General features: G+C 34.9%; 1 protein-coding gene across 2 annotated transcripts in view; it reads right to left on the minus strand.

The window, feature by feature from the left end:
- The window catches only part of DIAPH2 (diaphanous related formin 2), a 265,592-nt gene that overhangs the window by 222,797 nt on the left and 26,144 nt on the right, over positions 1–16,651 (minus strand). For both annotated transcript variants that reach the window (XM_076347001.1, XM_076347000.1), the window contains 7 exons: positions 14,059–14,079; positions 7,929–8,068; positions 7,477–7,551; positions 7,320–7,389; positions 5,927–6,063; positions 4,630–4,738; positions 1,070–1,180 (listed from right to left, as the gene is read on the minus strand). In XM_076347001.1, coding sequence (XP_076203116.1) covers positions 1,070–1,180; positions 4,630–4,738; positions 5,927–6,063; positions 7,320–7,389; positions 7,477–7,551; positions 7,929–8,068; positions 14,059–14,079 — 663 coding nt within the window. The remainder of the gene's footprint in view (positions 1–1,069; positions 1,181–4,629; positions 4,739–5,926; positions 6,064–7,319; positions 7,390–7,476; positions 7,552–7,928; positions 8,069–14,058; positions 14,080–16,651) is intronic.

Raw genomic sequence — 16,651 nt, forward strand, 5'->3', positions numbered from 1 at the left:
GCTCAACATTTTAAAAAACATTGTTATCACTAAATATTAATTGCTTTTAAACTCATACCTGTATGTTAGTACACTCTACGAAGTTTTCTATCATGATTTATTACAATTCAGTTTATTTGCCACCTAACCCAACCCCAATTCTTAGTTTTTAAGCATTTTTTGATTGTGTAAACTAACTTTCAGTAGATGTAAAAAACCCTAAGAGTTCTTCAGGCTTTCAGATGTTCTACAGCAAATAAAGACTACAGATCACATTAATGTTATCTACATGATATAAAACCTAAACACATACCCTGAGAAAAATTAACAGACACACATCAGTAAGAGTTTCAAAGCTGGATGTGCTAAAACCTGAAGGTTTTTTATTCCTGACAAATGCTGACGATTCAAAACTTTGTATCCTAAAAGTCATAGCAGTATAAATTCTGTTTCAGACAAATATAAGCAGGTACTCTTTGACTTCTCTCATTTTTTGTGAGAAACTGAGTAGCTTAATTATACATACTCTTGATGTAAGCATCAGAATGGTTTCTTGGTTAAGAGCTATAAATCTACCCCTAAGTCACAAATATTCATACACAACTACCCATAAAAGCATACTTCTGTGCAGCTGCATGAAGACATGCTGTCTCAAAGAGAATGGAGGAGTCGATTTGATTTTTCCTTAAAAACTCCAAATGCATTTTCAGAAGGCAGATTAAAAAAAAAACAGATTTCAGAGAAAACAACAGAATGGCATATATACAAAGAAAGTTAATCCAAGATTGGTTCCACAGCCAGACTCACATTCACTGCATGTGCTTTGAGCTCATTATGCTAAATTTGACTACCCTAATTTAATTTCTAATATATTGACTTGTTTCAACTACCATTCTGGTTTACATAGCTCATGAGAGCCTAAATTTGCAACTATGCAGAATGAAAGCATATTTGGATTGATAGTCCTTTCCAGGTCTTACCTTCCCCACCCCCAATCTTTCACATCTGCTACTCTCAGTAAAACAATTTGGTTATCTTCAACATTCACAAACAGTTGACTGTGTTCAATTCCTATATACAAATGACTTACAGGCAATATTTTCTTCAGGCCACAACGTAAAAACTCATTTCTCAAGTGTATCCTGAAATCAAGATCTTCTGGAGATGTAACAAGGGCATTGATGAGCTGCATACATGCTACCTGTTATCAGAAATATAGGCAAAAACTTTTAGTATATACAGAATGAAAATTAATACCATCCTTGACTATTTCAGTTTAATTATAAAACTAAGTGTCAAGAGATGGATATTATTTATTATGCGGCACACATGCAACATGACCGGTTAATTTAAGCAACATCAAATACTGCCATTTTCATATTGTGCGTGCTTCTGCTATGTCAAAGTTGTATCACATAAAGGATCATACTTTATTTCAGAAATTTATTCCCACAGTACAGTTCCACATTGCAACTCCTTCTCTTTCCCCTCAGTATTTGCCAATTTGAAAACAACCTGTTTTTACAGTAATCAAAAAATTTAAAAAACCAGCAAAACCACCCCAAAACACACCCATACACAAAATAATTCACATCACCAGGTGTCTTTTCTACTCCTGCGCAGCACTTCTGCAAAATGCCTGAAGTCTCAGGATACTGGCTAATGCTTTAATTGAACAGCTGTGCACTTTAATTGGTTTACTTTAAAACAGGTAGACAATAGCATAATGCCAAAAGTGCTGATCCACATTAAAAAATTAAAATGGGACTCCAGGGAAATACCAAGTCTGGTAAAAGATGTTAACTGCAAATAGAAGTAGCATTAGAGTAGAAAAAATAAATAAATAAAAATCAATAGCTGCAGAGAAAAAAAGCCAGATAAAAGCACCCTTCCTGTTTTAATTACATTCTCTATTTAGTTTTAATGGACCACCTTATGGAGTCTTAAATTTCTATTAAAACACTCGTTCAAAGGCACTCCCTTTATATAGCTGCATCTTCAGATAATGTAGTATCATCATGCTCGCTTGAATGATTCTTGTTATTTTACTACTATGACATGACTTAACAAGCCAAAGTACATGTCCAATCTGAAATTAATAGAGAGAAGAGGTGCCATCTGCTATGATTGCTTTTGCCAGAAGAGACTCTGGCTTAATGGCTTGTGCTAATACTTTACAAGTAAAGAACGATTTTGTCAGAAACAAGTTAATGAGTCTTGCAATTGTACCTTTACTGACGTATAAGTGAGGTTGGGGGGTAGGGGGAAGAGGCAGGAATGTTGTGTGGTTGGTTTTGTTTGTTTTAAATCAACAAGGTCATAAAGTAGAAGACAACTTCAAAATGAATTCTTTTGTGATAGCATTAATAAGATTAGAATGTCATTTATAGAAACTTATTGAACATCATTAACTCATCAGCTCTGAAACAAGGAGTACTGACGGTAATCACAGCGTTAGGACAACTATAGTTGACACATATATGATCTAATAATGGAAAAAGGTGTCCCTTCCATGCAGGTATACCTGCCCTGCTTGCATTCTAGTTTTCCATATCTTTCAGCCATAGTAGCTGAAATACAAATTTTATCAATACAAAATTTGTATAGATACTGTATTACGAGAAGGAAATAAGTCAGTCATCCTTTAGCAGGATATTCAGCCACTTGGTCTCTATGGAAACACTTGCAGTTACCAAAAAAGGCAATTAAAGCTTGCATTCTAATAGCAAACAAAACTCTTGGGCTATTCAGGTGTATACAGAGAATAAAAAACTCTGTCCACTGACACATAAGCAGCAATGAACATGTGACATAGGACATTACTCAGTAAAGATCACCAGCACAGAAGACTGTTTATTTTATTATTTTATAAAAATAATTTTAAAAACTCACTAGATTATCCCTAGAGATGCACCAGTGGCTGACGAAGGGCAGATGTCAAAACACACACCAAGGAACGCACAGTTCTTGTTGACAAAAATATCAATGATATCCTGCTGCACACTACTAATCTCAAAAGGTACCTTGGCAAAAATGGACACACCCCATCCACATCTGTCATAGTTGTTATGTATCTGAATATTTAAGAGGCTGCATATACTGCTGCCAAAAGTCCCAGCAGTAGTAACACAGCTGTATGTATATCTTAGAGATTTCTTAGAAATGGATGAAATCTGCATGCCTATCCTAAGGAAACAGTATTACATTTTGTAACACAAGGACTCAAAAGGACAGGTTAGCATAAAAAGTAAATTACTACACTCTACCCATAGGGCAACAGCACTGTAGTTCCTGAAGTAATTCTTTTCAATACATGACTTTGTATGAAAACTAAGCACTCCCTGCACAAAGACAGTTAACATTAAGCTATGTGTCTATCTTCAGCTGACTATAAAGCCAATATAGCGAAGGTGAAAGCTATAAAAAAAATATACTTGACACTGATCAGTTGTCACTGTGGCTTATTTCTGTTTAATGTACGAGGATGGCTGTGTTAAGAGGATGGCTATGTTGGATGACATTGAGCTTTAAATATCTAAAACTAGCAGTTTTACTCCCACTCAATTTACTTCTCATATTACTAAATGATTAATGAATTATCACTATCCTCACATCATTAATTTTTTAAAAAAGGTCAACCATTCAATTTACCAGAGATTGGCTAGGATTTAACCTAAGTTGTCATTAACAGGGAGAATGATAACAAGTTACCAAAATCCTTCATAGCCAAATAAAACTTTTGACTGCAGTTCCTAGAAAATTTCACTAGGAAAAAAAAAAAAAAAACTTCAAAATGCTTGACTATTTTAAGAAAATCTATGCTTTCTATTTTTTCATTTAGTAATATTACAAAAAGGTGAACAATACTGGAAGTACGTTCTTGCCACAAGTACTTCAAACAGTAAGATACCTGAAGTGTGTGCTCAGTGAAGGCATTCCAGTTGTGGTTCTAAATTAAACTCACTTCAAGAGCACAACACAAACTTGTTCTGTCTTTTTACAAATGTATTACTTCAGTGGAATCAGTTCAAAACCGTAAGTACAGGAGTTTTTCTTTACTTTGGGTGGGGCAAGACTGGGGGGAGGGAAAGGGAGTGTTTAAACAAGCAATGCAACTTAGGAGTACTTTTTCATGCTTCTTCCCTAAACCCAAAAGATATACAGGGAGCACGGCCTCCAAATCCTTAAACTGCAACTTCCTCAGGGCTCCAGTAACAATAACTAAAACATTTCAGAGGACAAACTAACAGCTGGATTTTTATTGGTCCATTAAACCACGCAAAATTCCCGGACAATAAGATTAAGCAGTGACAAAGATAATAAAATGCTTTCACAGACTTATTACCTGAGCATTGCATCTAGCATCCAAGAAAAGGAATATCTCTAATTACTCTCTTTTTATTAAGGTCAAGACTTTTTAATCCTATTTTTGGGACAAGGAAGTGAATTTCTTGGTTTCACACCATTAACAACTTGAAAATCTGTTATCAGCAGGCCATTTCTATTTATTTTTCCTCTTTTACTGAACAATGGAGTAATAACACTAAAAGATTTTGCTGGTAAATAATTTAAAGGTCATAAAATACAGAGTCTTCTAGTATTTTAGGTTGTTCCTGAAATATTAGTAAGCATATAAAAAAGTAAACCCACCTGCAGTTGTAAGAATTCATGGTTTTCCAGTCCTTCAACAATGTGAGAAAAACGTTCCCTATTGTGCCTTTCAGCAGCAGTTGTGATAGCACCTAAAAGCTTGTCCAGACTAAGAGAAAGATAAACTGTCAAAAAGCGTACCACAGTCAACTTTCTCATTTTAAAGATACTTAGCCCACTATTTACACAACTCAAGACTTTAGTGCACTGACAGAGAATCTGAATGCATTTATCTACACTTATCCATATAACGTCGAAAACAAACCAAGAACCAAGTGTTAAAATATCTACAAGATTAATGTTGAATAAAAAAAAAAAAAAGGTGAATAAATCTCTAAATTATTGTGACATTCAGCTAAGAAACAACCAATGAGAAAAAAATCACTACCTTTGCAAGACTGTGCACTAGGTACTAGCTGACGTGTTTGACATCTGGGAATAATAATAAATTGTCTTTTCAGAAATCAATGTTTTTATCTATTTATTACATACAAGACATGGAGTTTGCCGTTTTTAACCTTCCGTAAACTAAGCCACTCAATAATTCAAAGCAAATGTATGCCAGTTGATTATCTTTGTTTTAAAAAGCTCATGGACATGTGCTACATAACTCCGTAACTTGAACTATTCAAAACTTCAGCTATAAATGTAAACCTTTTGGCCCTGTCAATTTTGTTATGTTTAGGCAGAGGTGATATTTTAATAAAAACCATAAATATATTTATTTCTATATTACTAATATTATCTTCTAAACTAATGAAAAATCTTAACATGTGGTGTCAAATCAGTAATTTTCAAATATAATAAATTCATCTCCTCTCCTCAGGGGAGATGTCCTAATCTCAATGCTCCTCACAGTAATAGCCTCAGTAGTGCCCCATGCTAACACACATTGTTCTAAATTGTCTTTAAATCTGACAGCTTTCCTTGTGGCAATTAAAAGTTCACAATTCCTGATCATACTCATCAGGGATATATGAAATAACATATATTCTTTTTTCAGCAGCCATTTATTAACAGTTATGGCTCATTAAGTCTTCTCTTCTCTATAGTAAGCAATCATAGTCCTTTCAGACCTTCCACTTAAGACACCGTCTGTAGATCTCTGCTCATTTGCTTTTGTCTGATTTAATATTGGATTAATGCATCAGAACAGGTGAAAGTCTCTTTTCATTTAAACTACATTAAGAAAGTAAAGACTTAACAGGTTACATTTGTTTCTCTGACAAGTTCTCACCTGCATCCAAACTGACAACTCATGAGCATTCAAAAAAAATTGTTTCAATATCTTACTTACATATTTTCCTCTCCAACAATGCAGATAGCAGAAAGTATTTTCACTGTTTCAGTCATCATGTGTGGTTGCTTTGGATCAATTGCTCTTGATAACAGCAAGAGACTTCTTTCATCTCCTAGAATCCTTTGCAATCCATACTTAAATAAAGAAAAAGCTTACAGTGAAAAGATTGTAATTGCCTCGAATACTCATCATCATCATCTTTGGGCTTCAGATGCTTCGGAATCCTCACCCCCCCCACCCTCCACATGAAGTTTGGCAACACGCTAAAACTTAGCGGGTATTACTGCTTGGGGACACAAGTCAGTCGTCCCGATCTTACATTTGAGGCTTTCTCCTAAGAAAGAAAGTGAGTCAGCTCTTAAGGAAGATACCGTATCTTGTAAAACCAGGTATCCACCAAAAGACAAACCAGTTTTTATTTTCTATCTATATCTGAAACACCCTCAACAGTATGAAAAATTTGTTTGTTTTTTTTTTCCTGTAACTGTAACAGCTCCTGGCAGGTCAAAATAATTTTTTCCACACAATGACTGATAGAGGTTGAAATTCTTTTTTGAAACAACTATCTTCTTGTATTTATTGTATATTCTATTTCACTTTCTGTACAACTAAATAAAAAAAAAAAACTTACACAGTAGCATTATTTTTCATTTTCATTAACTACAGGATAGTTGGTAAATCAGATATCTAATTGTTTGACGTTACACTGTAAGTGTAGGAATAGCGGGGGGAAGCATGTGACCATTTAAGTTTACTTTTCCCACTTCATCAGACAGGCTATTCTGTCAGTGAGATTTTACTAAACTGAGTAACAGTAGTTAAAATTACAAGTTTAACACATCAACTTCTAGAAGCGGTACTCACACTTTGTGAACATGAGTAACCCATGTTAGAAACAAGTTAGAAACAACTTGAACTAGACCAAAGTTTCATCCTTTACCCACTACCTACCAACTTAAAAACTGTAGCTAAAAAGATATTAAATCATACTCAATTTAAAATCAGTTGAAAAGTACATGATATTAATAAAAACAATCATGTATTAAAATCAGAATTTAGAAAGAAATATTTTCCTTTCAATTTCACAAGCAATTAATTTCCTAATTCACTTATCTTAAATCCATACTATCATCCTCTGTTTGCTAAATATTTTACTTCCAAGAATCAATAATATTTAACAAAACTAAGACAAAATGCATATTCAGAAGGTTTATGAACAAGACTCTCAACAAAAAGTTACACTAAGTTTACGACCTACATTTCTAAAGAGTCAGCTGACACTGGATATACAAGCTTTCTTTCCTTTTCTGAGATTCAACATGCTACATAGATCTTGAAGTCAACAAAAAACAATCATGCTAGAAGTATCTGAATTTAAAATATTTCTTACTTTATTGTTCATAAATGCTTTGAGGCACTGGATAAGTTTATGTTGATTCTTCTTATCAATACTTTCCTGCCTTGAAAGGGAGTAGGAAAACAACATAAGTACAAACAATCTTCACAAGCTCCCCTACCCCTCCCTTCAAAAGATCCAAAGTCCTTACTGTTTCTTGTCCAGAAGCTTTTCCAGTACATCCAATAGAAGTCCAAGACCTTCATGTCCAAAATTGTTAACCCAGCTGGAAAAAGGAAGAAAAATGCTTTTAATTTCTTCATCAAATGTAAAACTTGCAAAGTTATGTCTCCAAAACTGCTTGTACATCTCTTCACAGACTCTGCCTTAAGGCTCACTTCCCAGGAAGACCTGATCAACCATTAAGACAAATGCTTAGTTCCAACAACTAGAAGTTGTTGAGAACCACTGTGAAAGGAGAAAAGATATTGCAGACAGTTGCAAACATTTCACTTATGCTTCTCCAGTGTGCTGAGAACTACTTTCTCATGCCAACAAGTATTAGCATAATATTGCTGGTTTAAAAAAAAAAAAAAACACCACAATTCTTTATTGCTAAGCAAAACCAGCATGATGAAAACTATAGCAGAAATGATTACTTACCTGACTGGATTGCTAGTTAGAGACACTCTCAAAGACTCTAGACAATTAAGGAGCTTTTCCTCTGAAATTCCAGATCGCAATTCATGAATATATTCTTGCGAGGACAGTGTGCATTCATGCTTGCTGTTTTTCAGTCCACCCTATCACAGAAGACAGAATGCTGCTTAATGTTATATTGATCATAGCAGTGTTTAGATGATAACATGTAAGGCCAATATTTCTGCGTGAATTTTAAAATCACCATTTTCACTGTAAAACTATTGAAGACCCCTGACTTGACTTTGATTTGTCGTTAAGTGTTTAATAGTTTAGGTTTTGCATCACAAGGGTAAATATTTTTCTGGAATCTTCTTCACTTCTTTGAGTAACGTGCATGTACTACATCTTGGATATAAAAATTTAATGCCATCATTCAGTTGTATTAACACGTTTAACTGCTACACACTTTCATTTAACATCTACTTCACAACACAGCAGTAGAAACAACCATAAACAGAGACACGAAAACCCCCACACTTGTTATTAAGCTTGTCCGATCATTCCCTGTGTAGCTGTCTTCTGTTTTGAAAAAGCTGTGCATTATCACTATGGACATATCCCAACTCTCAAATTAATTCTCTCTTCTACAAAAGCAAGGAAGAAGATAAGACACTGAAAATGACTTTGAAAAGGAGCTGCTGGCCATCAACTGTTAAATCGGTGTCTTTAAAATCATGCAACTGCATGACTCAATGATTTCTTGCCATAGCATAATTCCATGTTTGACCACTAACAGAGATCTTTAGAGGATCTTGTTTGTTACAGAAGAATCATATGGAAGATTTGACAAATAGCTCATCTCCCTACTGAAGCGTCTTTAGAGAAGAATAACTACCTACATTTCAGTATTAAAATGCCTGATAATCAGTTTTTAGAGCTGTAGTATTCAAAACCATGAGTAATATACAAAACATTTTACCAAAGGGTGCAAACTAATCTTTTGTACAGCTCTGACAAGTTGCAGGAAAGTAGGCTTATCTCAGAAGAGTGGTTACAATTAGTACGCAGCTCCTAAAGCTCCTTAGCTCTAAATGGTCTATTGAAGAGAACCTGGTAATGATGTGTCATGGGTGTAAAGGCAGTATGAAAAGTGCCTGACCTAGAATAGGATTTATATGTAGTTGGTTTTACTTGTATCAGGAACTTCGCTGATACTGTCATCTTCTAATTGTCTCTCTTCCAAAAAGTTACACTTTTTATGAAGTTTCTGGTTTGCTCTATTCAAATTCTAACCATTTGTTTTCCAAAAATGGCACTAAGTATGGCTAATGACAAAATGACTTGTCTACATTTAAGTTAATGATTTTGACCTACATACATTCCAGTATTAATTCATATAACAGAGCTATGTAAATGTTCACAATGTACTTTCAGATTGTTTGTCCTCACCTCAACAAAACAAAAATCTGATACAGATTGTGAATGCATTAAGACAACAGCGTCCTCTGGACTGTGTCAACTTTGAAGATGTTTCTTGCTGACACGCATAGCACCTTCAGCTGGACAACGCATGCCATCGAAGGACCAAGACAGACATAAAGATGAGTAACTAGGATATAAAGGAACTACAACCTGTCACTATCAACCTCCTGAACAAAGAGATGCTCTTCCACCGAAGGAAAAAGAAATAAATGGGTGGAGGTCATCTTTATAGGAGTAGGAACTGACTTTAAAATCAGAGAAGTATATTAGCGCTACGTATTAGAAATCATAATAGTACAGAAAAATCATCACTCTGAAAGACCGTAAGGTAAAGAACTAGAAAACAGGAACAGCTTTATGCCATTCATTGCATTGGATAGAAACCAAAAAAGATTATACGTTTAACTAATATACGCCATCTACACAATACTGGATACAGTTTTTGTCATTTCAGACAACAGCTGTTCCAAAACCCTAAGAGTAAAAGAAGAAAACAGAAGCAGTGCTGTAAGCCACAAAATCTATAAAGAGATGAGATAACGGAAACTTCCATAAAATGCCATTACATGTTAAGCTAGACCCTGAAAAGCACTCTAGAATGCAAGATGTATTTGTTTTTCCAAAAGATTATTGCTTGTGGTTAGCCCTTCCACTGTAGTCTACTGCAAGCTCCAAAGGAGATACCTATTCAGATGAGGCATTTAAGGTCTTTGCTATGTTTTCTTTCATATTTAAACCAAGGTGTACTCTTGCTGCCTCCTCTTTCTATGCGTCGAGGACATTAGTGAGTCTCCTCTACTCTATCTAGCCCCTTGTTTTCAGAAGACCTATGACTCCCTCAAAAACAGTTAAAATAGGTTAAAAGTTAGAGGAATTGGCAGCACCATCGCCTAAGCCTCCTTACCGTGCCTTATGGGACAGGCATATGTCTCCATTGTACGACTAAGCACCTTAACTGCAGAGCAATAAGGAACCACCTCTTCTTCCTTTTTTCCCCTCCTCTTCAAAACAGATGATCACTAAAGGTGGTTCATAAAAATCCATTCTCAAAACCTTTCACCCAAATACTCCAATTCAAGCTGAGAATTCTCTAGCATAACAGGATTACTTTCTGTTATTTTCTGCAATCAACTTTTCAGTCTCAATCCACTCTCACCTCTAGCCATGCTAACCGGAGTGCTACAACCAGGTGCTATTTCTTTCATTTTCCTATTCAAAGAGAGTTTGATTCGAATACTATTTTTAAGTAATGCTATGCCTTTACATGGATCAGATTCTCATGTATACACTTCTCATTTACTCTGAAGTACAAGGTCTCAGTGAAAGTTATGCTTTATGTGAGAGCATCTAATAAAGATGAAGGCAAAAGCAAAGTACAAAGAAACTCAAGAGAGTTAGGTCCCACACCAGAACTTTCAGAGATTAAATCAATGCACAAGATCAAAAATCTTAGAAATTACTTTATGACCAGTTACCTTCACAGTATTACAATTAAGGCATAGAATTATTCATTGATGACAACTCAAATGAAAGCCTGGACCACACATTTAAAATCCTTCTCTGCAGAAGATAGAAGTGATGAAGTTTTAGTGAAAAACTAAGCTTAAGGGAACTCCTGGAAGTGTCACAAAAAAACCCAAACAAGTACACAAAAGAAAAACTAGCTTGCTTTCGCATTAAGGAGGTAAATCTAATCAGTTCAAATCTGTGTGTAGGACACATTTCAGGGTTTAAGGGACAATAGCGACAGAGAGACAGGACTGACACCTTATAGTGCAGGATATAGTGAAAAAATAAACTTCAGCAGTCTTCTCCCTACACAAACTTTGTTTTAATACTTAGAAAACCAGGCAACAATTAAATATTTTAGATATTTTTATTTCATTTTATCTTACTCTACTTTGACTCCAGGTGATTTCAAAGTTGTTAGCTAGACAAAGAAATTCCTCATCCAGGACCTTCGTAAATATTAGAAGGGACTTAACAAATGTCCAGCTTTATACACTAAGATGTGCCACCAGAGGCCCGTAAACAAGCTTGAGACCCAATATCTAACAAAATGGCAAAGCAAAAGCGTTTTGCTTTCCATGGGGAATAAGCAGATATTCTACCTACTTGGTAGTAAAGAACTGTGGAGCACACCTGAACTAAATGGATGGGCTGTAACAGTTAAAATACAAGATCAGAAAAACCTGCACAAACTACTCCTCTTTGAGGCACCAGACAATTCAGACCTCATTAGGTCTTAAGCTAAAGCCACGTTCAGCTGAAGAAGTTATAAGTATATTGCTTCCATGAGACAGTGTTTACTTCAGTGAGAATGCTGGCAGCCAGTACATTGAATAGAAATCTCGCAGTATCATAAGTGGTTGCTTCTATCCAATTCACTATACCTGTTTCATAATTGGGGGGGGGGGGGGGGGAAATCACTCTTTAGACAGAAACAAGTAACTGCTACCAGCATCATTATTAAATAAGTGGAAGTAATAACTTATACTTTCCCCCCTGCCAATGACTAACTGAAGAGTTTTTGCATACTCTCTATTGATACAATTCTGTTTCTATCTCAAGCAAAGAAACCACTATATTTTAATTAGAGTATAATAACAAAGTCAGATAAGTTGTTTGGGGGAGGTGGGGGTGGGTTTGTTTTTAGGAAAGCAATAAAAGCATTTTCAATGATTTTTTTTTTTTTTTTAAGCCACATATACTCTAGTTGTTGTACATTTGACTTGGAAAAGCAGTATCCTTGTTCAAGCTATGAGGAAACACTCTACCAGCTCCTGAACTAGAAATTGGAAGTTTACACAGTTCATATCTGCTTCACCCTGTAAATATCAGCCAAACACACTAATTCAATCCATTAAGAACAGAACTAACAAGCTAATCCTACTGTAGACATCTACATTAATGCCTTACAGATAAACAGATACACAGCTGCCATTTCAGTGCAATTATCATTGTCTATAAAAACAAGGAAAGGTTACCTTGCAGGCAGCTAAAATGACAAGCGGGCACCCATGCTTGAGATCCCAAGTAAAACTCAAATAAGTTAAAGCTCTAAACTCCCCATTAACAGGCAAACCTCTTCTCTGCAATTGTCACTACAACCCAACAGTACTAGCATCAACAGCCCAAAACTCTTCTGCTCCCTAACCACAGTAAATCTGTAAATCTTCAGGAAAATAACCACATATGCAGGCAGATGCAATCAACTCCCAAGGGATGAATGCTATAAAAACATATACTGAGAAGCACACCAAGATACATGCATTCTTTAAGCAATAATATACAGAAGCCATACTCTAAGAGGGACATTTCTTATTTTACTATTTTGCAAGTTATCTGTGCAAAAGCATGCTTTTAAAGCATAACTATTCTTGCTCTCCATCAGACTCTGAATTAAAAGGCATGGGGAAAAACACAGATATTAGAGTTTCTCCACTACCAATTCTGCATATACCAGTTTCCTTTATAAAATAATCTCTCCACAAAGCAGCTGTTCAGGCTAACTCATATCATAAAGAAATTACATGGCAGCAGGAATTATTTGAAACTGGTTTTAATGCACTGGAGAGTTAATAATTTTTCCCCTCAAAAATCAAATACCTTTAAATACCTTCATTGTGCTTATGTATTTTCTCAATCAGCATATGAACCCGTACTGTGTACAAAACTAAAAAGTACTGGTGAATACAGACAGAAAAGTCTGTTTAAAGACCACTCTGAATAAAGCAAAGCCAACAGCAATTTCTTTATCAATATGTGCTACATCCTTATATATTTAAAGTACATCTGAGGTAATGATTAGACAGTTTTAAGTCATAGGTTGCTCTTCATTTTTTTACTACAAAATAGAAATACTGAATATGACTTAAGTAGAAAGCCTTGCAGTACCTGAAAAGCCTGCTTTGGCTGCAATCAGAAATAAAGTCCACCCATAATTAAAAAGTACATGCTTGATTTCAGCCATCATTTAAAATGTACATGTAATTAGTCCCCAAAAAATCTTTTTTTTCCAGGAAACAAAAATTTGCCGAATTCAGTCCAACAAATTAAGTCCCAAATACTTGTTAAAAAAAAAAGAATCACTAAATTCAACCATGACTTAACATGAAATGTAGCTGAGCACTTAATACGAGAAATTATGCTGCTAGCAATCTCATCTTATGCCTATTAATTGACCTTCTGAATCCTCTATGTTAATCTTATTCTCACACTGATATCCAGCAGCTGACATTTCCACAATAAACTATGAATGTTAACAATTAGGACATTAAAAAAATCCACATCTAAACAGAACGAAGTAAGCCAAATAGTGTAAATTTAAAGTTTCGAGTAATTGCCTTCAATAAAAAGCAAGAAAAGTCTAAATTATATTTGTTGCTCACGATGAACAGATGAGTTCTCAGTGAGTCTGAAGTATTTAGAAATAGATTCCTGAAAACTTAAAAACAGATCCCTCAAAAGTGCAATCAATGATCTTATATTGGTAAGATAAACATGATTGAGATAGCTGATAATTATTTTGATAGAAACAAGGATTCAGTTATGCCCACTGAACTTTTAAATCCAAGATAAAAGTCCAAAATATTCCAGCCTAATCTCTAAAAATAGAAGTGTATTCATAAGGAAAAAAAAAAAAACAAACTATCATGTTCATACTCACCGGAACTTTACTTCCGACTATCTGCATGCAGTGGTCAGCCAAGAGAGGTTATTGTGTAAAAAAGATAATAATAATAATACATAAATAAACACAGCAAAGTACTTAGTAGGATGTAGCATCACACAAATTTTTCAGTGTTTAATCATTAGTAGTAGTTACATTCTTTTATTACTTTATCAAACTGTTTAAGAGTTACAGCTTCTCAACAGGAAAACAGTAGTTCCACTGTAGAAGAAATAATTTGAAACTCTTATGTTCCGCTGCTGAATCATCAGTATTTTACACATTTACAAACAAATAACTAAATACCTAGCTTGACATCTACATCTTGAAAGATTAAGAGGTATGCCATTTTGTTAAAATTATCAGGTCAGATATTTTATATATGACACTGAGAAAACTACAGAAAAAACTAATGGCATACTGATTTCGTTGTACATATAACAACTTCATTTATCATGGGGCTTTTGATCTATTTAGATGATGTCATCACTGAATTTAATTAAGTTTTCATAATCAAAAACATAGCCTACAGTTATAAATCTAACTTGCATTTCAGAAAATCTCATGTGGCATTTTTCTTCAACTGCTCAGTATGGATGCTTTTAATTACATGGATAATTAAACAGTGATTTACTGAATGACATCTTCTCTTTTTTACCATGGAACAGCATCTCTGCATATTCATGAACAAGAAGTTGACTTTACACAAAAAAAACTCTGCAGAAAGGCAGCACACCTCTGCCCTGTTCTGTTCTATCACTTTGCACAAATGACCATGTTCCTGTGAACACCAGGACTATGGACTTCTGCCCAAATATTGTAGGCCTTTCCTTGTCAGCTATTTGCTGCAATCTGATAGCAGCCAGTTTATTGAATAACCACTTTTATCTGAATAAGAGCCTGAGACAGTATGATTTTGTTCTGGGATCTGAATTTGATTGTATCTGTTCAGCCTCTGCCGGCTTCATTTTCTACTCTTATCTCTTCCATTATTCTTTTAGGAAGTCTTTCAGAAGACTGAAGTCCCTGCAAGTCTTTCACAATCACCTCTTCTCTCCTCTTCCTGACGAGGCTTCCTCTAGAAGCACAAGATGAACTGTCATCACCAGACAATCTCCTTTCCTAATTTACTACCTTCTTCTCCCACCAATGTTCAACTCATTCAGTATGACAGGTCACCAAGTTCAGTTCTGAAACAGAATTCTGAGCCATTTCCATTTCCCAAGTATAATTTCCATGGTCAACAATCTTTCTCTTCAAGTGAGAGAAGGAATCAGAAGCACCGATAATCACTTCACATGAAAGCATCCAGCTTATTAGCTTCTATCCTTCCTCCATCCCCCAAGGAAAAGGAAAGCTTTTTTTCGTCCCTTGAAAACCAAGGTTTCTTTCTCACTTGGAACTCCGAAGACAGTACAGTGTTTCAGAAAAGCACGGTCAACATGCTGCAGATGGCACACAAGGGAGAAAATGAAGCACCAAATTTAAAAATAATTTGGTTAAGACAACATCAGCAAATGAGATTGATATTTTCAAATGAGTGGAGAGAGCTCAAAAGCCTAACTAAAACAAACATGAAATGAACTAGAAGAAAAGTCACATCAACTGTTAAGTGTGCTTTGTGAGCTCTAAGCAGAAGAAAAGGCCCAAGTATTTTCAGTATAAAAAAGGAAGACATGACAATTATCTGTGACCAAAGAAAAAGGTAGAAAATTTTAAGAAAGATCGTTTTGAATGTGATCAGCATTTTCATGGAAGACAAGCCTGAAGATGGCCTGAAGAAAAGAAAGTTTGACAATTCATGATGCAGTAAAAATTGGTTAGGGCTTGAATTCAATTAAGTAGAATAGTAGTTAACTAAACAGAAGACAAAATTAACAGTGAAAATGAGGTTTTGCTTTATTGTAAGATCCCAACCAACATTTTACAATTGCACTCTACTTTTTATATTTTTTAAATTGGTTAAGATGCTAGCTATTTAAAAGCTAAATTAGGGTAACACACTATGGAGACGTCATTCATATTTCTGAACAATCTTAAATTATTCCATTCAAATGCTGTGATTCAATTGCAAGGAGGACTTACTGAAGCACACAGACTTTGATACGAGTCCTTTTTCCATTAGGAAAAACATTTTGCATATGTATAAAACATCCATACTGACGCTGACTTAAGTTCAAAGTGCATATTCATGTATGAGGACATTTTGGGATTTGATTTTTTTTTTTTTAAATTGTTAGTACATTTTGGCAAATGTATCCCCAGTTCTGTTAAGTTTCCCATGCTGCAGCGCATATGGTGGCAGTAATGCAATCTGTTAAAATTTTCAGCAGTTAGACATGCAATGGTAGCCATGCTTTTCTTACTCAGCTACAAAATTATGGTACTTGAGGCAGCTACATTTCGATATCAATATATGTAAGAGATCACCATCGTCCAGCTACATTTTGGGAAAGAATTGCAAGTACTTCCATTGTGAAAGTTTCTACTGCTTCAATAAAATATTTTTCCTTACAAAGAAAAAAATTAAGATTTAACACTGATCATCAAGTGAAGACAAAAATCTTACAACACGTAATCAATAGTTCCC

This window comes from Aptenodytes patagonicus, chromosome 9 (assembly GCF_965638725.1).
Source record: "Aptenodytes patagonicus chromosome 9, bAptPat1.pri.cur, whole genome shotgun sequence".
Taxonomy (NCBI): Eukaryota; Metazoa; Chordata; class Aves; order Sphenisciformes; family Spheniscidae; genus Aptenodytes; species Aptenodytes patagonicus.